The 24,378-nt window shown below is 41.3% G+C and overlaps 1 protein-coding gene across 1 annotated transcript in view; it reads right to left on the bottom strand.

Moving 5' to 3' along the window:
- Positions 1 to 587: 587 nt before the first annotated feature.
- LOC141147852 (uromodulin-like) overlaps positions 588 to 24,378 on the bottom strand; it is an 86,737-nt gene continuing 62,946 nt past the window's right edge. Inside the window, exons 12-17 of the mRNA XM_073635019.1 lie at positions 12,217 to 12,295; positions 8,710 to 8,730; positions 7,976 to 7,999; positions 7,250 to 7,273; positions 6,838 to 6,858; positions 588 to 1,577 (exon numbers count right to left, since the gene is read on the bottom strand). Coding sequence (XP_073491120.1) covers positions 1,513 to 1,577; positions 6,838 to 6,858; positions 7,250 to 7,273; positions 7,976 to 7,999; positions 8,710 to 8,730; positions 12,217 to 12,295 — 234 coding nt within the window. The 3' untranslated portion in view covers positions 588 to 1,512. The remainder of the gene's footprint in view (positions 1,578 to 6,837; positions 6,859 to 7,249; positions 7,274 to 7,975; positions 8,000 to 8,709; positions 8,731 to 12,216; positions 12,296 to 24,378) is intronic.

Here is a 24,378-nt window from a genome sequence, read left to right as displayed (position 1 = left end):
CACACCTCCAAGATGACCACTGCCTTGCTAAAGAAGCTGAGGGTAAAGGTGATGGACTGGCCAAGCATGTCTCCAGGCCTAAGCCCTATTTAGCATCTGTGGGTCATCCTCAAGCGGAAGGTAGAGGAGCGCAAGATCTCTAACATCCACCAGCTCTGTGATGTCGTCATGGAGGAGTGCAAGAGGACTCCAGTGGCAACCTGTGAAGCTCTGGTGAATGCCATGCCCAAGAGGGTTAAGGCAGTGCTGGAAAATAATGGTGGCCACACAAAATATTGACACTTTGGGCCCAATTTGGACATTTTCACTTAGGGGTGTACTGACTTTTGTTGCCAGCGGTTTAGACATTAATGGCTGTGTGTTGAGTTATTTTGAGGGGATAGAAAATTTACACTGTTATACAAGCTGTACACTCACTAATTTACATTGTAGCAAAGTGTCATTTCTTCAGTGTTGTCACATGAAAAGATAGAAGAAAAGATTTACACAAATGTGAGGGGTGTACTCACTTTTGTGAGTTGATGTACATCAGTTATCTGGGAGGATCCCATGGTATACCTTTGTCAAAAAATACAGACCGACGCAAATTCTTTTGCACACCATTTATTATATCTATATGATATTTATTGAAAAGCATTTCCATATTTGTTTTTATTCCAAGATAATAGTGATTAGTGATAGTCTTAATAATCAGATATAGAAATAATCACATAAAATGCCATCAAAAAGATTCCCCTTAACCCATATACTGTATATATCTCCTATTTATCCCAGATAATAATCATACCTTGGAGAAACCTCCTACTTTGGGCAGGTATTTAGTCTTGTAGATGTTTCCAAGTTTTTGACCTGCCTTTGTCTTTTCTCCTTCTCCTGGCTATGCTGGTCAGCAAACTTCTTACACATTTATTAATGTTTTCATGTTTTAAGTCGCATAAGATTTAATTGATATGCTGGGAACTCGGACTGTAGAAGTTCTCCCGCTATTTACCATCTTGCCAAGACTTTGTCTGCAGTAGAAGATCACGCTTTGCTTTGAGTATTTATAGAACCCTTCCACATGTATAATTACACCGATCTACAAATCTGATACCAATTCACACTGATGAGTGATTTTCTGCTTGTAGCTCTAAAATACTCAGCAAGGCAAATCCTATTCATTTCAATGGCCCTGTTTATATCTGAGCATTCTGTCACCAGAAGCAAAACGCCCGTCGCTCAGAAAAAGTATATGAGCTTATTTTTGGCAGATTGGGCCTCATAGACTTCAATGGGAATGCCTGGAAATTCAGTGCAAGTGCAACATGAGCATTTTATGAGCATTTTGTCGCTCGTTTTCTACTCAAACAGCAGCTCTCCATCCCTAATCTCCTCCACTTCTCCTCCCCCTAGTGCTTCCTATTGGTTAAACAAAAACATCTGAAGTTGTAAAACGCTTGTAATACACTTACAGCAACCCTCAATTAAAAACGCCTGAAAGTTGCTGTGCTCAGATGTGAATTCTGCCCAATCCTAGTACAATAGTAACAGGAAAACAATGGCGGAGATGAAAAGCTTTGCAGTTGGTACAGCGGTGCCTGGAAGACAAAAAAACATAATTGGTCATTAAAAAAAAATCTTAAACATTATGTAACAATCATCCAATCTGTACACTGTTCTTCCCAGTAAGACATTATCGGGGAACTGTACAGTGACCGCTCTCCCCCCCAGCAGTCTGTGTATACCAAATCCAACTATTCAAATGTAAGAGCTTTACTACAGAATAATGTGTCTGGGGGAGAAAGATTGTATGAGGGCATCCCACCCAACTCTATTGCCCATGGGCACCATAAGATATTTACGGTTTTTGATGGGAAACGTAGATGTAGTACTCTGTCCCATCTTCCTAGGTGCCCTGTAATGTTAGTTGTGATGTCAGAGAGGGTTCCCCCTCAATACACATCCAACCAACAAGCAACTAGCAGGGAGACAAGTGCTTTGCTAGGGAGTGCCCGTCTTTGGTTCCCTGCACTTGCCCGGGGGAAGAATCAGGATGAGGAATGCAGGTGGACAGGTTTGGAAATATTGCACAGTGAGGACTCTCATTGCTGTCTGGAAGCCATATAATGTGCAGGTTAAGAGTTCATGGAGACAGCAGCTGTAGGCTGTCAGTGGATTGCTCCTTGAAGTATACTTCCTAATCACTTATATCAGTGTCTGCTGAAAAGCTTATGTGTAACTGATTCAGTAATTAAATGAAAAAGACTGATAGCAGTTGGAGCTTGGCCAGTCTTTCATATGGGCTTCAGACACTTTAACCCCCACTGGACTGGGCTTTTTTTTCTGTGGGGCTGCATATATGCTTTTCTGTCTTTGTGCTGGGAGTGCGCCACACAGCACTCTGCCAGCACAGAGACCAGGGTCTCACTGTGATCCCCAGGTCATGTACTAAACATTGGGACCTGGAACTCCCAATTCCAGGTCACCTGATCGCTGTGATAGCCTCCGATTGGCTATCACATGGATCAGTCACTGCAAAGCCCACCCCTGTGTTTCTTTCTCTGTGAATGGAGAGGAGAGATACATTGTATCTCTCTTTCTCTCCTTGTAGAGGGACAAAAAACAACTGTGTGTAAAAAAAAATAAAACAAATAATAATAAAAAAAATAAAAAAAACAAAGAAAAAATACCTCGATCAAGGTTAGATCTAGGTCAGTGCCAGGGTTGGTGTTTTGGGACAAGTAAGGGTCAAAGGTCAGGGTCAAAGGTCACTGTCAGTATATTTTGGGCAGGATTTTTTTTAACCATTTTTTAATTTGGTATTAGTGTTAGGTGTTTATTTACTACAGTTAAAGAGGGCAAATTGAATTACAATTCTGCAAAGAAACCAATCAACTTCCAAGTTTTATTGCTAAAGCTTAATTGAACAAGCTGAGGTTAGAAGCTAATTGGTTTCTCTGCAGAATTGTGACTAATTTTGCCCTCTCTAGCTTTAGTAAATAATCCCCTTAGCGTCAGTGTGTTTTAGGAAGGTAAAAAAAAGCAAAATGTGCAGTTTTGTTTCTGGTCTGTACTACAACAACTAACACACACATGGTATCTGCGATTGTCCAGAGCAGGAGAATTTATTTTGGGTTGTTCTTCGGTAGGTCATGGTAGTAACAAGAAATATACAGCTACATTAAAAAAATATATATTTTTTCTTTCCTATTTTGGGCCAGTCTTCCTTTCTTAATAAAAAAATCAGGAGCTATTCATTACCACTTATCACCAAATGAAAGCCTAATTTGTCCTGAAAAAAACAAGGTATAATCTACCTGGATGCACAGAATAGATGATATGTACGGTTTTACTAACACATGTCAAAATTGCAAAATTGGGCTTAGGCATTTAGATTTGCTTTACCCTTATGCGTGAAGGGGTTAACATTTGTTTCACTCTTAGACACGAAGGAGTTAAAGACATCTTTACATGAGTCATTAGAATGTTCTTGGGTTGGAGGAATTGTGAGAAATCTTCTATATACAGTAAAACCTTGGATTGCGACCATAATTTGTTCCGCAAACATGCTTGTAATCCAAAGCATTTGTATATCAAAGTGAGTTTCCCCATAGGAAATAATGGAAACTCAAATGATTCGTTCCACAACCATTTATTCCTAGGTCCTTCAGTTTATAGTCCATATAAAAAAATTATAGCAATGTGATAGGTTGTGTAACCATAAAATGTCCATCCACAAATAGAAGCTAAATCCAGCAGGAGCTACAGAGTATAAAAGAGAAGAGAGGTGCCTCTAAGTGTAGCAATATGTTGCTAAATGTGGTACCTTCATTACATGTAACCATATTGCTACACTTAGAGGCGCCTCTCTTCTCTTTTATACTCAGTTGTGAATTGAGGCTACTTGTATATGAAGACATCGCTTGAATATCAAGTCAAAATGTATTAAAAAATTTTGCTTGTCTGGCAAAACACTCTCAAACCAAGTTATTCTTAAACCAAGGTTTTATTGTACCATCCTTGGGAAGGAATGGGCTCCTCAGATAAGACACTTAGGCCAGGTGCACACTGTTGCGAATTGGATGAGGATTTCCCTGCATCCAATTCGCACAGCAGGAGATTGTGACTGACTCTCTATGGAGCTGATTCACACATTTCCAAGGCGGGTCCGGTGCAAATTGCATAGGGACCTGTGCATCTTTTGGTCCATTTCAGGTCCGAATTCAGCCAAAAATTCGGCCTAAAATCAGACCTGAAATGGTGATTGGAGACACACTGGACTCCTGCTGTGAACCTCTGTGTGTTCCAGTGTGAACCCAGCCATAGTTTACAGATATTCAGGAGGGGCAGCACTGTATGCTCTAAACTAATATACTCTGAAAAAATAATAAATCCACATTAAATACACACTGGTGAACAATTATTAATTGAGTGACACATTAAAACCTTGTGCTCATAGTATAAATAAATACACAAATCCTTCTCATTACCTTCTTAGAAACTCTGCGCCCCCAAAGGTTATGTACAAATGTGCTATCACATAAAAAGTGCAAACTAATAAAGTGCTCAATAATATAGCTCTCTCAATATAATTTCTGTGTAAACATTGAAATCTTCAGTGCCAGTTCTGTAATATATCATTGTGCATCGTGCTAAAAACAAGTATCCCTTAAACCATAGTGATAAGTGCCTACATATATACACCTCATGGAAAACTCACTCACCAGATTTCCTGTGACCCCTTATATCATTAAAGAGGTCTCCATGTACTTTTTCTATTTCTGCTGTTCCTCTTTAAGATCTCCTCCTTTACTCCTCTTGTCCTCCAATCCCCTGCCAGGTTTATTTACTCTCCATGCCACCACCAAATAAAATAGGGGAAACCCAAATAGTGTATTTAATAAACCACAACATGCACAAATTGCACACGCATTCTGCATAGATTCATATGCCTCTCCTTCTGGCCCCAATCCAAGATGGCTGTACGCTCCATGGACCAGAAGTGATGTTACATGCATAGCCCCATCCAATATGTTTCGTCCAAAGGATGAATTCATGGATTCTGGTCTGTGGAACACACAGCCATCATAGATTGGGGCCAGTAGTGCAGTTTACATGTACGATACCTATATCTATGCAGAGTGTAAGTGCAAAATTTGTGTATGTTTTGGTCTATATAAAATAAGATGGCGTTACACTATTTGGGTTTCCTAAATTTTATTTGGTGGTGCATGAAGGCTGGAGGAAACTGGCTCTAAGGCAGGGGATTGGAGGTCAGAGGAGCAAAGAAGGAGATCTTAAAGAGGAACAGCAGAACTAGAAAAAGCGCATGGAGAACTTCTTATGATATGAGGGGTCACATGAAATCCAGTGAATGAGTTTTCTGCAAGATGTTTGTGGATGGGCACTTATCACTATGGTCACCACATTTCTGTTGAAACACATTAAACTATAAAATATAGAATTGGCACTAAAGATGTGTTCACGTGCATTATATCGAGAGCACTATATTATTGAACTCTTTATTGGCTTACACTATTTATGTGGTAGATAGATATGTGCAATTCCTTTTGTTACAAATCAAAATTCGTAAAAAAAAATCATTATTCAGAGATTCAGATGTAGATGAATCTCCGACTCACAATAGTAATGAAGTTCAACAAATCCAAACTTAATTATAATGAACCAATACATTAATTTGTTTCATTTGGATGACATGATGCAATAGTTTGGGCCTTTTGTTAATGTTTGAAGCTTAAAAAAAACCATAACGACATAAAAAATAAATCCGAAAATAATTTTGCTCAATTTTGTTCTTTCGGTTCCATCCCATTTTTATTTTGCATTAACATTTTTCATAATAATAAAAAATGCACTACATATGAAATGGAAACACATGGATGTTGGATGGGGGCGGATCCATCAGAATCATAACCTAATAAATGAATCTGAAATTAATTTTGTTCCATTCGTTCTTTAAGATCTCTTTCAATCAGCCCATTCCATTTCGCTTTAAAACAAATAAACATAACAAATTAATCCGCATTTATTTTCTATTATTTTTCTATTCGCTTCTTTGAATATTGTAGAAATCAGCTCATTTCATTTCACTTTGTGGGTTGGACTATCCGAATTTGAATATACAAGACAAATCCGAATATACAAAACAAACTCAGAAAATATTAAACAAATCTAAATATATGAAAAGAATCTGAATATACAAAAAAATCCTGAAAACAAATCATTCTAACATAATGATTATGACAAAACAAAATGACGAACTTAACAAATTCATCCGAAACTAGAGAATTTTTTTTTATTGTGCACATCTCTAGTGGTAGCACATTTGCTCATGAAAGTTCTGAGGAACATATTTTCTAAGAAGGTAGTGAGGAGGATTTGTGTATTTATTAATACTGTGAGCACATTTGTTACTCAATGAATAATTTTTCACCAGTGTTAATTTAGAGTTTTTGTTTTTTATTTTGAGTATATCGGTATAGAATATTCTTAAATATCTGTATAGTATCTCTACCTTCCTTATTAGCAACTGTACTTACCAATGAAAAAAATGTATTTTTTATGGGCGCAGAGTTAATATTAGAATTATTCTAAGACACTTAGGTTTTCCCATAGAATGAATAACCCTGATCCCTCTATACAAAGAAAAAACCTCCACATTACTGAAATTCCACCTAATTTAAAAGAATGTTTGAAAGGAACACGCCTTCCCTGGAATAGGGACTTAGCCTAATTATTTAGTCATTTTTAATGCAAATGAGTTACTCCACCAGTCAGCCAAGTTTTATCCACTTTGACAAAATACAATTCATTACAATATTTAATTTCCTCTCTTACCTCCACCAGAAGACAGATTAACTGGAAATGAAATACAAAAACAAATTAATTTCTTTTATAATAAAACTACGTTATTCATCATGTTTGTTCTGTAATATATATACGTTGGAGCCTTGATTGGCTTCCAAAGCTGCTGTGATGGGAACTACAAATATCAACATACATTTGAATTAATTTCTATTAAACAATCATGCTGGGGGAAATTTCTATGTTTCTAAAATCTCCCCTTTTTCTGTCTGGGTGCCGAAAATGAGCGCAGCTGCTCTCCACATGGATGAAATTAACTCCTTAAGTTTTTCAGTTTTACCAGCAACCAATGAGGGAATGTCTACTTAATTCTATTGTATAATTCTTTCATGTGTGATGCACCATAAAATTCAATTACAGCCAATTATATAAAAAACAAGCTCACCTCCAACAGGCGGAACAGTAGTAGCTGAAAGTGAAATAAAGATACAACTATTATTAACATCATTTTTATGATGAACTTTTTATTATTTCTGTTATTAACCAAATTATTAGCTTTATTTTTTATTAGAATTCTAATGTGTTATTGTTCTTTTTTTATCAATTACTTCTAGTTTATCAGATTGTACCAGCTACTGAAATGACACCTACTATAGGTGTCATATCCAATTTGTTACAACTAAAGGAATAGACATAAAAGAAAAAAACAGAACAGCATGTCATTACTTCTACATCAACAAATTATTTTAAAATTGTAGCCACTATATTATTGAACTGTTTATTGACTTACACTATTTATGTGGTAGATAGATATGTGCAATTTCTTTTGTTACAAATCAAAATTCGTAAAAAAAAAAAAATATTCATAGATTAAGATGTAGATAAATCTCCTACTCACAACAGTAATGGATTTCAACAAATCAAACATTTATTATAATGAACCAATACAATAATTTGTTTCATTATTATGTTTTTAAAATCTCCCCTTTTTCTGTCTGGGTGTCATAAATGAGCGCAGCTGCTCTCCACATGGATGAAATTAACTCCTTAAGTTTTTCAGTTTTACCAGCAACCAATGAGGGAATGTCTACTTAATTCTATTGTATAATTCTTTCATGTGTGATGCACCATAAAATTCAATTACAGCTAATTATATAAAAAACAAGCTCACCTCCAACAGGCGGAACAGTAGAAGCTGAAAGTGAAATACAACTATTATTAACATCATTTTTATGATGAACTTTTTATTATTTTTGTTATTAACCAAATTATTAGCTTCATTTTTTATTAGAATTCTAATGTGTTATTGTTCTTTTTTTATCAATTACTTCTAGTTTATCAGATTGTACCAGCTACTGAAATGATGCCTACTATAGGTGTCATATCCAGTTTGTTACAACTAAAGGAATAGACAGAAAATAAATAACAGAACAGCATGTCATTACTTCTACATCAACAAGTTATTTTAAAATTTTAGCCACTATATTATTGAACTGTTTATTGACTTACACTATTTATGTGGTAGATAGATATGTGCAATTTCTTTTGTTACAAATCAAAATTCGTAAAAAAAAAAAAAAAATATTCAGAGATTTAGATGTAGATAAATCTCCTACTCACAACAGTAATGGATTTCAACAAATCAAACATTTATTATAATGAACCAATACAATAATTTGTTTCATTATTATGTTTCTAAAATCTCCCCTTTTTCTGTCTGAGTGCCATAAATGAGCGCAGATGCTCTCCACATGGATGAAATTAACTCCTTAAATTTTTCAGCCACATAGTTTTACCAGCAACCAATGAGGGAATGTCTACTTAATTCTATTGTATAATTCTTTCATGTGTGATGTACCATAAAATTCAAATACAGCTAATTATATAAAAAAAAAACAATCTCACCTCCAACAGACGACACAGCAGCTGAAAGTGAAATAAAGATACAACTATTATTAACATCATTTTTATGATTAACTTTTTATTATTTGTTTTATTAACTTAATTATTAGCTTAATTTTTGATTCTTAGAATTCTAAAGCGTTATTTTTCTTTTTTTATCAATTATTTCTAGTTTATTAGATTGTACCAGCTACTGAAACGATGCCTACTGTAGGTCTCATGTCCAATTTGTTACAAATAAAGGAATAGACATAAAAAAAAAAAAAACAGAACAGCATGTCATTACTTCTACATCAACAAGTTATTTTAAAATTTTAGTCATTGTTTTAGTCCGTTGATTGCCTTTTATAAATATAAAAGATATGTCATGTAAAAATAGTGCAAGTAAAATGTGTGGGTTGTGATGTGAGAAAAATGCCTGAATATTCTGCATATAACACAGTAATTATACGAGGAGGGAAAATAATATGATTTTTGACATACTGGTAAAATCTTTTTCTTGGAGTGCATTTTGAGACACAGGATAATTATTTATTACATTGGCTATTATGCAGCTACTTTTAGGTGATTGGATAAAAAAGTGATGTTTTTAGAGATATCCTAAATTTTAGCTCCTCCCACTCAAGAATAGTTTCAGTTTTGTAACAAACAAAAATGGAGTTCAGAAGAGGAGGGGGTTATGTGTCCCTTTCTGTACTCTCATAAATGGATTTTACTGGTAAGTCAAAAATGTAATTTTGTTAGTCATACAGTACAGGACACAGAATCTATGGTCATTACGCTGGGACATCCAAAAGTAAGGCTCAGCAGACTGGGAGCATAAAAGAAAAGCAATGACACAGGAAAATGTCAGTATCTAGCAACTGTAATAGAAAGGAAACATAACATCCACATTGTAACAAATGATGATCAGTACTCCGTTGTACAGTGACACAGGCACAGTGGGAGATAACAGTGTTGGATGCAGTGTAAAGACGTAGTCTGAACTGACTGACTGATACAGCAGAGCATAACACATAGTAGGTTTCTTGCTGTAGCCCCGCCCACTCCCAACGGTGGGATTGTGTACCGAGTCTCCGCTCACAGTGGTATTGTGTTATGCTTGACAGCTCAGGCTCTGTCTTTGCACTGCATCCAGCACAGTTATCTCCCACTGTGCCTGTGTTACTGTACTACGGAGTGCCCATCATCCTTCATTACAATGTAAGAGGACAATTTATTTCCTTTCTATAATCTTAATCCCCTTGATGAAGTCACTTAATGTGATGATACCCGCCCTGGGATTGGAGCAATAGCCGGAAACCGTAAGTGACGCAAACGTACGAGCTCATGGAGTGTTACCTGAGCTTTTTTAATCCAAGTGAGTGTACCAACTCTGTGAATTTTTAAAAAACCTAAGTTTTAAGCAGTATTATGCTATTTGGGATCTTTCTTCCACCTTTACCCCCGATAGAGTTAACTGGAGAGGAGGCTGTACCCACCCACTCTAAGGATCCATTGCTGTATCCATCCATATTGGGACCCTCTAAAGGTGGGGGCTAGTGCACATTTAGGTGAAACTACAGCGGATTGGCCAGGCATCGGCCAGCTTTGTTTCACGGTGAAGGGAATATCACACATTCATCAGTTTTGGACTGTTTTACTTTATCTTGCACAGGAGCTGAAATAGTATTTTATATTCTTTGGGGCTGGTCTACACCTCTGTATTTTTATTTGAGCCCAATGGTGGCTCATTGGATTTTTTGTTTAATGTATATTCATTTTAATGTTTTGCAATATCACCATGTGCCATTTTTTTCTCCCTGCTATGCAGTGTCTCACACGGCATCATCTGCACTTTGCACTTTAGCACCAACCCACCTGTGTATGTTTCATGCATTGTATGTCACTTTTCAAGATTTACAGTTAGGTCATTTGCATTTTCACTTCATTATAGACCTTTTTCATCAGTTTTTGAGATTCACACTGCTACTTTTTTGCATTTGCACTTTACTCAAGTTCACTTTAATCACTCATGTCAGAGTCCACAGCGCAGTACCATTAATTACTCATCAGGACGTGAGACCTGTTTCCCAATTGGTCAAAGCATCAGGCGACCCTTTTGGATGCCTAGCGTGTAGGCGGAAGAGAGAGGAGACGCACGGTGGAGGAAGACGCTGGAGGAGTGGACACCAGAGTCACTGCCTGCACCCAGGATAGAAGGAGAGGACACCACTGATCACCACCTAGATCCCTAGATTGGGTAAGTGATGGACCGTTGGCCACCCGGGGGGGGTGGTAGTGCGGGTGTTTGTTTTCTGCCCCCCAAGAGAAAATCCAACCAGCTGCCACTGGTCCATAGTGCACAAGTCAGGTCCTCCAGCTCTGTGGATGTTTTATGAACTTTTATGTGGATGTGGCCCACTGTGGAAGTGACTCCAGCAATGGGTTGGAAACCCCAAACTAAAGGGAGAGTCTGGGCTTGGGGTCAGATGCATAGGGGTAGTCCCTCTTTGTTCCATGCTGACGAAATGGTAAGTTGCAACAGTCTGGGTGAAAGGCAGGCACAAAGCAAAACAGAAGTTTATCCCAGGGCAGGAAGATCCTGGACTGGGTCATCTCTAACATCAGGCTAACGTTTGTGAAGAGGTTCCAGCAATGACTTTCATAGGCTGAGGATCAAGCCAAGGCTTTGCAGAATCTCCATTGTCCATTGGATGTCAGCTGACAGGCATACGGAAGACAGATTCTTTAACAAGAGAACATACAACAACCCACCACATGAATTCCCTGAACACAGGGCAGAGCTAAGATTGGGGCAAGCACCTTTGTGAAAACCAAGGACAGGTAAAAGTGTAGGGTGACAAATTAGTTTTGCTGATCGCCCACTGCAAAAACTCAGATAACATTGATGGGGAGGATAGATAGGAATGTGTAAGTAGACTGCCTGAATTCCTACTGAAGCAAAAAGTCTCCCAGAAAAAAGGAGGCAGTTACTGGCCTGGCAGTCTCTATGTGGAACTTCTGAATGCATTGAGAGTCTTTAGATCCAGATTGGAACAAACTCCTCCATTTGGTTTGCCAACTGTAAAGAGGTTTGTGCATAATCCCTGTAAATTTTCTTCTTTTAGTACAGGGGTAATAACTCCTTGAAACAGGAGCTGCTGAGCAACAGCAAAGAGATTTAACCACCCTTGCTGCAAAAGTAGTTACAGTGGCTATGGTGCATCAATGAATACTATCAAAAGAATGATCAGCGTGAGAAAAGCTCCACCAACACTAGTGAAAAACTGTGGAGTGGGAGGTTTTATATAGGGGGATGTCCCTGTAGCTTCCTCTTTTTTACCAGTATCCAATCACCTGAAGGTAAATGCACAATACCCAGTGCAATGACTAAAGATCCCATGTCCCATACTGTACAAATAAAACCTTCTTTTGATAAGCATTGTTTTGTAAACTACATATACAAAGTTAAATGTCTAGGATACATCAGATATTTCCAAAAATAGTCTTTATAAAAATAGGTCTTACCTTTCTGGTAAATAGGTCCAATAGTTATATTTTTCACATTATTATCGTCAATCGAAGCAGATCTCATAGCAGGACAACTCTAAAATCAGAAAATGGGTCATTAAATTCTTAACCAGAAACAATAATAGAGATGTTTAGATTCATACTACTAGATACTGCACATAGCAAACAGTTTCTGTTCTAAATGAAGTCAAACTTTTCTGTTTTTATGCTCATGATTATAAATAGCTTTTCCAACTTTATGAAAAAAAGCCTTAGTTTTAATGTTAAAGGTAATTTCACAAAATGTCCTCAGCCAGCAGTCTCCTAGCTACCAATGATGTTACAGTGGGTGGAACATGATAGGGAAGCTGAGACACTAGTTCTCCATCAGGTCTGCTCTCTCCTTGTAATTTGCAGCAGAGAGTGGATGGATTCTACAGCCTATAGCAGGTTGTCAATGGGCTAAGGATTCACCCACCACCTGCTGTCAATCACAAGTGGAGCAGATCTAATGGATAACTAATATCTGTGAATCCCCATCAGGCTCCATCACCTCAAAATACAAAGTTCCTCATTGCTGTACACCTACATGTCATGTGGAGGCACATGAGAATTCTAAGAAGTGCCTTAGACACTTTATGACTTCCCCTGATTTTGTTCATAGAAACCTCTAAGGCTTTAGGTTAAAGTTATCTTTATCATCATATAAAATTTCCATATATTAAGAAATGTATTTTTTTATGATCTATAAAAATTCTTCTTGTACTAAAACATTGAATAATAGTTACACACTTGAAACGGATATTGCAGAGCATTCTGGATTTTCTAAAAAGGAAGATCAGTAATGACTATTAATATCACATCTCAATCTGATACCTCTAGTGGAGGGTGAATATTCTTGGATTCTATTTTAAATGCAAATTGTGAATGTTATTGTGAACCAATTGAAGTCAATAAGAGGCAAGTCTTGAAAATCAAATATTTCCATTTTCAAGGATAATAGGCAAGAAATTTTCAAACAAAGGGTATGGATAGCGGGGCACTGCCCTGGGGGACATGCACCATAGCAAATAAATAAACAAATAAATTAATAAATATGTGGCTACGAGAGAAGCAGCTCTTTTAATAATGTCTAAAGTGAAATATTAAGCATGCATAATTCTGTTAAATAACATGCTTAGGGGTTGAAATGTTTCACCTGTAGGATGCACTAAAGTAAAAGTGACCTTCCAAAAGAAAAAAAAATACATGGATCATGTGTGATGCTGTTAACTCCACATGGTCATGGCCATACAGTATATGGTCAATGACACCAGACAGCAAAAAGAAAAATGGTGTATGACCCCCCACAAACACACACACATAATTTGGAAAGGATTTAAAAGGTTAAAGATAACAAATTTTAAGAGTTTCAATGCAAAAAAAACAAAAAAAAAACAGGATCAGATTCCTCTGAAATCCATACAAAATCTCTGTCTGATCATACAGGCTTGTTGGTCAGGAAAGGGAGGGGCTTCAAGCATAAACCCCCTTTTAAACCACACCAAGCCACATGCATCAACATTGGGAGGTCAACATTGGGATGTACCTTGCCAGGCCCTTCCACCTGGCAAGACAACATATCCCCATATTGATGGTGACAATAGCCTCTTCCCCCCAGTGGTTTTTGAGGGTCTTTGGGGACTTGTCACAATCTGAAATCCCCATTTAAAATAGACAGAGTAGCAATGAGCCCAACTGCCTTGGGTTTGGTTTGAGCAGTGTTATGCAAACATTAAAGATGTTCATATGCCAACCCAAGACCCCACAGAAATCATTGGGAGCCAAATCTGTCAAATAAAAATGTCAATTTTCTAGGTTTATAGACAGGGTGCCCCCCTCTGACACCATGGGGGAAGCCATAGGGATGTCCCTGTGCATCAGAGGAGGGTGGGGTCACCGGGTGGCCCTGCCCTTAGTTATATAAGAGCTATCACAAGAACAGAAGCATCACACAGCGGGAGACTCCCATTGAGGCGGATCGTTCAGAGGACAAAGCGGGGAAGAAGCCGGAGGAAGATGCCAGAGGAGAAGACCGGAGGAAGAAGCAGAGGACCGGAGGAAGAAGCAGAGGATGATAGAGGAAGAAGCAGGGGAAGAACAACATGGAGGAAGAAGAAAACCGAAGGCAGACCAGAAGAAGATGGAAGAAGAAGCGGGAAAGAAGAAGACATTAATAAAGGAATTGTCAAAAACTGGCTATTGTCTTTTTTAACATTTGTGACACTTTTTTTGTGAAATGGTAGGGGTACATTTGTACATCATTACCAATTCACACAGCGGGAGACTCCCATTGAGGCGGATCATTCGGAGGACAAAGCTGGGAAGAAGCCGGAGGAAGATGCCAGAGGAGAAGACTGGAGGCAGAAGCAGAGGACCGGAGGAAGAAGGAGAGGATGATAGAGGAAGAACCGGGGGAAGAACAACATGGAGGAAGAAGAAGAAAACCGAAGAAAGACCAGAAGAAGATGGAAAAAGAAGCAGGGAAAGAAGAAGACATTAATAAAGGAATTGTTAAAAACTGGCTATTGTCTTTTTTTAACATTTTTGACACTTTTTTTGTGAAATGGTAGGGGAACATTTGTACATCATTACCAATTCACACAGCGGGAGACTCCCATTGAGGCGGATCGTTCGGAGGACAAAGCGGGGAAGAAGCCAGAGGAAGATGCCAGAGGAGAAAACCAGAGGCAGAAGCAGAGGACCAGAGGAAGAAGCAGAGGATGATAGAGGAAGAAGCGGGGGAAGAACAACATGGAGGAAGAAGAAGAAAACCGAAGGAAGACCAGAAGAAGATGGAAGAAGAATCAGGGAAAGAAGAAGACATTAATGAAGGAATTGTCAAAAACTGGCTATTGTCTTTTTTAACATTTTTGACACTTTTTTTGTGAAATGGTACATTTGTACATCATTGCCAATTCACACAGCTGGGGGCGGGATCTGAGGGTCCCCTTGTTAAAGTGGGCTTCCAGATTCCGATAAGCCCCCCACCCGCATACCCCCACAACCACCGGGCAAGGGTTGTGGGGATGAGGCCCTTGTCCCCATCAACATGGGGACATCCTCCCCATGTTGAGGGCATGTGACCTGGTACAGTTCAGGAGGGGGGCACTCTCTCATCCCCCCTCTTTTCCTGCAGCCTGCCAGGTTGCGTGCTCGGATAAGGGCCTGGTATGGATTTTGGGGGGACCCCCAAGCCATTTTTTTTTATTTTGGCGTGGGGTTCCCCTTAAAATCCATACCAGACCCTGGCCTTTTTTTTTAAAAAAAATGGTGCAGAGTTCCCCTTAATATCCATACCAGACCTGAAGGGCCTGGTATGGAATTTGGGGGGACACACACGCAATTTTTTTTTAATTTTGGTTTGGGTTTCCCCTTAATATTCATACCAGACCCAAAGGGCCTGGTAATGGACTGTGGGGGAATCCCATGACATTTTTTTTAATGACTTTTATGTGTATTGCAGAGACCCGACAATTCATTATAGCTGCGAGTACTTTTAAATTACTTTTTTTCCTTTAGAAATGTAATTTTGCTCTCGGACTGTTCTAAACACGGGAAACATGTGCCACTTTACAGGCATACTATAGACATCCCCCCAGGTACAAAATTTAAAGGAATATTTCACTTTTATTGTTTCACTTAAAGCATTATTAAAATCACTGCTCCCAAAAAACAGCCGTTTTTAAAACTTGTTTTTGCATTGATACATGTCCCCTGGGGCAGACCCGGGTCCCCAAACACTTTTTATGACAATAACTTGCATATTAACCTTTAATTTTATCACTTTTGATTTCTCCCATAGACTTTTAAAGGGTGTTCCACGGCTTTTGAATTTGCCGTAAACACCCCAAATTGTTTGCTATTCGGCAAACGGGCAAACAGCCAATGTAAAACATAAAGCTCATCCCTAGTGTGAAATTGTGCAAAGTAAAAAAAGAAATGTAATTTACTTCAAACATGATTGGTTTATCAAAATGCATACAACTTTAGTTCAATTAGTAACAAATATAATCCTTTACCAAACAGGAATAGTTAAATACTGAGGGTTTCTACATCCCAGGTATGAGAGAATTTTATAATGTATTATAGAAACTTCCCAAAAAGCTCCGGTGTTAGGTTAGTCAGAACATTTATATACTGCAAATAAAACGCACCAGAACCTGTGAACGGACCGAAAATTTGCACGAACGTTAGAACCCCATTGACGTCAATGGGACTCGAACGTTCAAAATCAAAAGTGCTCATTTTAAAGGCTAATTTGCATGGTATTTCCTAAAAAGGGTTTGGGGACCCGGGTCCTGCCCCAGGGGACATGTATCAATGCAAAAAAAAACTTTTAAAAACGACTGTTTTTTCGGGAGCAGTGATTTTAATGATGTTTAAAGTAAAAAAAAAGTGAAATATTCCTTTAAATATCGTACCTGGGGTGTGTCTATAGTATGCCTGCAAAGTGGTGCGTGTTTCCCGTGCTTAGAACAGTCCCTGCACAAAATGTAATTTTTAAAGGAAAAAGAGTCATTGAAAACTGATTGCAGCTTTAATGTAATGTCGGGTCCCGGCAATACGGATGAAAATCAGTGAGACAAACAGCATGGGTACCCCCCAGTCCATTACCAGGCCCTCTGGGTATGGATATTAAGGGGAACCCCGCAATCAAATTAAAAAAGGAAACAGCAGTATACAGGCAGTGCAAACAAGACAAGGACTGTAGGTTTGTTGTTAAAGAGGAGTTCCCATTAAAAAAAATGAATAAAAGTCAGAAGCTACAAATACTGCAGCTGCTGACTTTTAACTGGACACTTACCTGTCCCAGGGTCCGGCGATGCGGGGGATCGAAGCCCCGCTCGTCTCCCCCTCCATTCGGCGGCGCCGGCATTGCAACTGTGGGTGTCTGGCTTCACAGCCAGGCACCCACTGCGCATGCGTGAGCGCCGTGGTTGGCCGCTCAGTCATCTGGGACCTGTCATGGGTCCCAGATGATTGACAAGAGGGAGGGAGCAGAGCTGAGCCCTTCCTGTCTTGAGAGGGAAGTGATGTCACCAGCCCAGGCACTGAAAGAGGCAGACTACGAGGGACCCCCTAGCAAAAGGCATTTAGAGGTGAGTAAAAAAAAAATTTCAATTTTTTTTTTAGGCACATTCATGTATTTTTTTTTTGGGTGGAACACCACTTTAAGTAGAATCTGTTGGTAATTTTGAGCTGGTACATTTTTAACGTGTTTAGCTCCAGCCAAAAAATCTATTTTAAGCTTTTTGGAAAACATAGGGAAGGGTTATCACCCCTGTGACATTTGTTTTGCTGTCTTTCCTCCTCTTCAGAAGATTTCACCTCACTTTTTATCCCAATGAAAAATGTTATTTGAAAATTTGGGTTTTTTTCTGAAACAAGGATTGGTGATAAAGCATCAGTGGAAAGGAGAAACGTTTTTCCCATATTAACTCTTACAGGAGAGAATTTCCCTTCCTAGGGGTAGATTTCATCTCACTTCCTGTTGTCTCCTTCCTTTTGTAAGTAGGAGTCGTTTGTAAGTTGGATGTTTGAAAGTAGGGGCCTGCCATATATACTCAGCAGAAATTTGGGTCTTAGGTGTTGTTGTGGCCACAACACTGTAAGCCCTCACAGGGCCCTGCTGTGAAAATATTAGATCAAGAATTGTAATTACATGCCCCTGTTGAACAAGGTCAGAAAAATTGGGCCTTTGGTGATGGTGGTGGTTGTGCTGGTGCCACAACACTGTAAATCCTCACAGTTACACTTGGTGGGCGCAGAAACGGGCCCTGCTGTGAAATATTAGATCAAGAATTGTAATTACATGCCCCTGTTTAACAGGGGCTGAAAAATTGGGCCTTAGGCACTAGTGCTGGTGCCACAACACTGCAAACCCTCACAGATACTCTAGTTGGAACGCAGAAACGAGCCCTGCTGTGAAGTATTGCATCAAAAATTGTAATTACACGCCCCTGTTAAACAAGGGCTGAAAAATTGGGCCGTAGGCACTGGTGCTGGAGCCACAACACTGCAACCCCTCACAGATACTCTAGTTGGAACGCAGAAACGAGCCCTGCTGCAAAGTATTGCAGCAAAAATTGTAATTGCACGCCCCTGTTGAACAGGGGCTGAAAAATTAGGCCTTAGGCACTGGTGCTGGTGCCACAACACTGCAACCCCTCACAGATACTCTAGTTGGAACGCTGGAACAAGCCCTGCTGCAAAGTATTGCATCAAAAATTGTAATTACATGCCCCTGTTAAACAGGGACTGAAAAATTGGGCCTTAAGCACTGGTGCTGGTGCCACAACACTGCAACCCCTCACAGATACTCTAGTTGGAACGCAGGAACGAGCCCTGCTGCAAAGTACTGCATCAAAAATTGTAATTACACGCCCCTGTTAAACAGGGGCTGAAAAATTGGGCCTTAGGCACTGGTGACGGCGTCCAGAACCAAAAATGTTCTTACAAGCTATCAGCGTGATCATTGAGGAGGAAGAGGATAATTACACAGGATAGTCACTCAGCATCAGAATAGGCAGTCTTTGAAGGGATCTGAGATTTAAAAAAAAATTATTCGGTTACATCAGCATCAGGTGCTTGGTAACTGGTGGTGATCCAAGACTGATTCATTTTTATGAAGGTCAGTCGATCGACCGAGTCGGTGAACAGACGCACCCTGTGATCGGTTACAAAGCCTCCAGCAGCACTGAATGTGCGTTCTGAAAGAACGCTGGATGCAGGATGGGCCAGTAGCTCAATTGCATACTGTGCAAGCTCTGGCCAGTGATCCATCCTCTAGACCCAGTAACCCAGAGGATTTTCGGTGGGAAAGGTGTCCAAGTCAGATCTTGCCCCTATTCCTGCACCATGTAAAACAGACCCTGGCGATGGTTGCTGGAACTGATCATACCTTGGGGCTGCGGACTAAAAAATTGTCTGAACGCATCGGTCAGATGGCCGCCTTCTATACCGCTCCTTCTTTGACTGACCGAAGCCTCAGTAACACGTTGTCCAGAAACAGGAGTTTGTAACCTCCCAGTCTCTGGGAACGCGTTGCACAGACCTTTCTGGAAGGCCTCCCGAAGATGTTTCATCCTCTGCTCCCTCTGCGACGGCAAGATAAGGTCCGCAACCTTACCCTTGTAACGTGGATCAAGGAGGGTTGCCAGCCATTATTGGTCCTTCTCCTTGATACCACAAATACGAGGATCCTTACATAGGCTTTGCAGGATCAGGGAGGCCATGCAGCATAGGTTTGCTGAGGCATTCGGTCCGTAGTCCTCTGGGTCACTAAGGACGACATGATCCGCAGCCACCTCCTCCCAGCCACGTACAAGTCCATGTGTTTCTTGGGAGTCTAAATGATCCCTTAAAGACTGCTGCTAATGCTGAGTGCCAGGCTCCACCTCCATACTGACACAATCCTCCTCCTCCTCCTCTTCCTGTGTGATCGGCGGGCACACAGGAACACTGTCTTGATAAAGGGGGCCTTGAGAGCTAAGGAAGTCCTCCACTTCCTGCCTCTGTTCTGCCTCAAGTGCCCTGTCCATTATTCCACGCAGCGTGTGCTCCAACAGGTGGACAAGGGGGACAGTGTCACTGATGCATGCACTGTCACTGCTCACCATCCTCATGGCCTCCTCAAATGGTGACAGTACAGTGCATGCATCCCTGATCATGGCCCACTGGCGTGGGGAAAAAAACAAGCTCCCCTGACCCTGTCCTGGTGCCATAGTCGCACAGGTACTCATTGATGGCCCTCCGCTGCGTGTGCAGCCGCTGCAGCATGGCCAATGTTGAGTTCCACCTGGTGGGCATGTCACAGATTAGGTTCTTGGGCAGGTTAACCTCCTTTTGGAGGTCTGCCAGCCGAGCACTGGCATTACATGACCGGCGGAAATGCACACAGACTTTCCTGGCCTGCCCCAGGACATCCTGTAAGCCCGGGTACCTGCCCAAGAACCGCTGCACCACCAAGTTAAGGACGTGAGCCAAACAGGGCACATGGGTCAGTTGTCCCTGTCGGAGGGCAAAGAGGAGGTTGGTGCCATTGTCACAAACCACCATTCCTGCCTTAAGTTGGCATGGCGTCAACCACCTCTGAACCTGCCCCTGCAGAGCTGACAGAACCTCTGCCCCAGTGTGGCTCCTGTCCCCCAAGCACACCAGCTCAAGCACCGCATGGCATCTTTTGGCCTGCATACTTGCGTAGCCCCTTGAACGGCTACGGAGCACCACTGGTTCCGAGGAAAAAGCACAGGAAGAGGCCATGGACGAAGAAGAAGAGGAGGGGGTGGAGGAGAGAGGTGTGTCACAATTATTAGTAGTGGCATTTTGGAGGTGTGTTGGCGGAACAACCTCCAATTCTGCACCTTGTCCTGCATCCTTCCCAGCTGCCAGCAGAGTCACCCAATGTGCCGTGAAACCTAGGTAACGTCCCTGTCCATGCCTGCTGGACCATGAGTCAGCAGTAATATGCACCTTACCGCTGACCGCCCTGTCCAGCGAGACATGGACATTGCTTTCCACATGCAGGTAGAGAGCCGGAATCGCCTTCCTGAGAAAAAGTGGCGTTTGGGTATCTGCCACTGAGGAACCGCACATTCCACAAACTCACGGAAGGGGGCAGAGTCTACCAACTGAAAAGGCAGCAGTTGAAGTGCTAGCAATTTTGCCAAGCTAGCATTCAACCGCTGGGCATGTGGATGGCTGGGAGTGAACTTCTTTCAGCGGTGCAGCAGCTGGGGCAGGGAAATTTGCCTGGTACAATCTGACATTGGTGTACTGAAAGCAGATTGCCCACAAGTACTTGGCTGTGACACACCTAATTCTACACCTTCATTCCTCTCAGTGCAGGTCTCAGAGAGGACTGAAGGTATAGTGAGGTTGGAGATGTCAGCTGATGAGGAGCAAGGAGAGGTCCTCTTTGTTCTTTGGTGTGGGTTTTTTAGATACGCTTGCCAACGAACTGCATGGCAGGTCAACATATGTCTGGTCAAGCATGTGGTGCCCAAGCGGGAGATGTTTTGGCCACGCGGGATACGCTTGAGACATATGTTGCAAATAGCAGCAGTGCGATCTGATGCACTCGTCTCAAAAAAGGCCCACACCAAAGAATTTTTGGAATAACGCGCAGAGACAGCAGCGCCCTGCACATGCGGAGCTTTGGGGTGTGATGCAGTCAGTGTGCTGCCCTTAGGCTGGCCCCTGGAGGGCATCCTGCCTCGTTGGTGATGTGCCTCCTCCTCTCTCCTATCAGGCACCCACGTTGAGTCAGTGACCTCATCATCCCCTCCCTTCTCATCACTGGAGCAAACCTGGCAGTATGCTGCAGCAGGGGGAGCATGACTGCCAGATTGCTGTCCTTCTTGGGCACCCCCTCTGTCTGTGCTCACGTTACTGCCTTCATCTAACTCAGTATCATCATCAGAGCCTTCTAAACGCTGGGCATCCTCCTGGAGCATGTACCCAACACTGTGGTCAAACAGTTCGAGGGACTCCTCAGGAGGACATGGTGGGGCTAGGGAAGGAGTCACTGATGCCATTGAGCCAAGGGAATAGGCCGCGTTGCCAGACAAAGTACCCTGAGCATGGGTGAGAGAGGATGAGGAGGATGAGGATGTCTTGGTCATCCACTCGACCAAGTCTTCCACATGTTGCGGCTCAACACAGCCAGCTGCCAAAAAAAAGGCCAAGCATGTCCCACGGCCACGTGCTGATGAGGATGCACCGTCTCCATGACCAGCACTGTTGCCTCTAGACACAGAGCCTGCTTGCCCTCTTTTATTGGCTTGTGACTGTCTGCCTCTCCTTGTTGGCCTTCCAGACATACTAATGGCCTATAGCTGCACTAAACTGGGATATATATATATATATATATATATATATATATATATATACTGATACTGCAGCGAGCAAAATCAACTGCCTGCCTGTAGTATGAGAACACCACCAACCTTCTACAGATAGCTTTAGCTGAACACTATGCAGAGCTCGCAAAAAACTAACTTGTAGCTTATTTAGCTGCCTGCGGTACTGATAGGATCAGTAAAACACCACCAACCTTCTACAGGTAGCTTTAGCTGAACACTGTGCAGAGGTCGCACTACACTAACTTGTAGTTTTAGCTGAACACTGTTCAGAGGACGCACTACACTAACTTGTAGCTTTAGCTGAACACTGTTCAGAGGACGCACTACACTAACTTGTATCTTTAGCTGAACACTGTGCAGAGGTCGCACTACACTAACTTGTAGTTTTAGCTGAACACTGTGAGGAGGACGCACTACACTAACTTGTCACTTTAGATGAACACTGTGCAGAGGTCGCACTACACTAACTTGTAGTTTTAGCTGAACACTGTTCAGAGGACGCACTACACTAACTTGTAGCTTTAGCTGAACACTGTTCAGAGGACGCACTACACTAACTTGTAGCTTTAGCTAAACACTGTGCAGAGGTCGCACTACACTAACTTGTAGATTTAGCTGAACAATGTTCAGAGGACGCATTACACTAACTTGTAGCTTTAGCTGAACACTGTGCAGAGCTCGCAAAAAACTATCTTGTAGCTTATTTCACTGCCTGCGGTAGTGATAGGATCAGGAAAACACCACCAACCTTCTACAGGTAGCTTTAGGTGAACACTGTGCACAGCTCGCAAAAAACTATCTTGTAGCTTATTTCGCTGCCTGTGGTACTGATAGGATCAGGAAAACACCACCAACCTTCTACAGGTAGCTTTAGGTGAACACTATGCAGAGCTCGCAAAAAACTATCTTGTAGCTTATTTCGCTGCCTGCGGTAGTGATAGGATCAGGAAAACACCACCAACCTTCTACAGGTAGCTTTAGGTGAACACTGTGCAGAGCTCGCACTACACTAACTTGTAGTTTTAGCTGAACACTGTGCACTACACTAACTTGTAGTTTTAGCTGAACACTGTGCAGAGCTCGCAAAAAACTAACTTGTAGCTTATTTAGCTGCCTACGGTACTGATAGGATCAGGAAAACACCACCAAACTTCTACAGGTAGCTTTAGCTGAACACTGTGCAGAGCTCGCACTACACTAACTTGTAGTTTTAGCTAAACACTGTGCAGAGCTCGCAAAAAACTAACTTGTAGCTTATTTAGCTGCCTGCGGTAGTGATAGGATCAGGAAAACACCACCAACCTTCCACAGGTAGCTTTAGCTGAACACTGTGCAGAGGTCGCACTACACTGACTTGTAGTTTTAGCTGAACACTGTTCAGAGGACGCACTACACTAACTTGTAGCTTTAGCTGAACACTGTTCAGAGGACACACTACACTAACTTGTAGCTTTAGCTGAACATTGTGCAGAGGTCGCACTACACTAACTTGTAGTTTTAGCTGAACATTGTGCAGAGGTCGCACTACACTAACTTGTAGTTTTAGCTGAACACTGTGAGGAGAACGCACTACACTAACTTGTCGCTTTAGCTGAACACTGTGCAGAGGTTGCACTAAACTAACTTGTAGTTTTAGCTGAACACTGTTCAGAGGACGCACTACACTAACTTGTAGCTTTAGCTGAACACTGTGCAGAGGTTGCACTACACTAACTTGCAGTTTTAGCTGAACACTGTTCAGAGGACGCACTACACTAACTTGTAGCTTTAGCTGAACACTGTGCAGAGGTCACACTACACAAACTTGTAGTTTTAGCTGAACACTGTTCAGAGGACACACTACACTAACTTGTAGCTTTAGCTGAACACTGTGCAGAGGTCACACTACACTAACTTGTTGTTTTACCTGAACACTGTGAGGAGGACGCACTACACCAACTTCTAGCTTTAGCTTAACACTGTGAGGAGGACGCACTACCCTAACTTGTAGCTTTAGCTGAACACTGTGCAGAGGTCACACTAAACTAACTTGTAGCTTTAGCTGAACACTGTGAGGAGGACGCACTACCCTAACTTGTAGCTTTAGCTAAACACTGTGCAGAGGTCACACTAAACTAACTTGTAGCTTTAGCTAAACACTGTGAGGAGGATGCACTACACTAACTTGTAGTTTTAGCTGAACACAGTGCAGAGGTCACACTAAACTAAGTGGTAGCTTTAACTGAACACTGTGAGGAGGACACACTACACTAACTGTAAATAGTCTAGCTGTCTG

Source organism: Aquarana catesbeiana, linkage group LG06 (genome assembly GCF_042186555.1).
Source record: "Aquarana catesbeiana isolate 2022-GZ linkage group LG06, ASM4218655v1, whole genome shotgun sequence".
NCBI lineage: Eukaryota > Metazoa > Chordata > Amphibia > Anura > Ranidae > Aquarana > Aquarana catesbeiana.
Note: the sequence above shows the minus strand (reverse complement) of the source record. Positions and strands in the feature narration are given on the sequence as shown.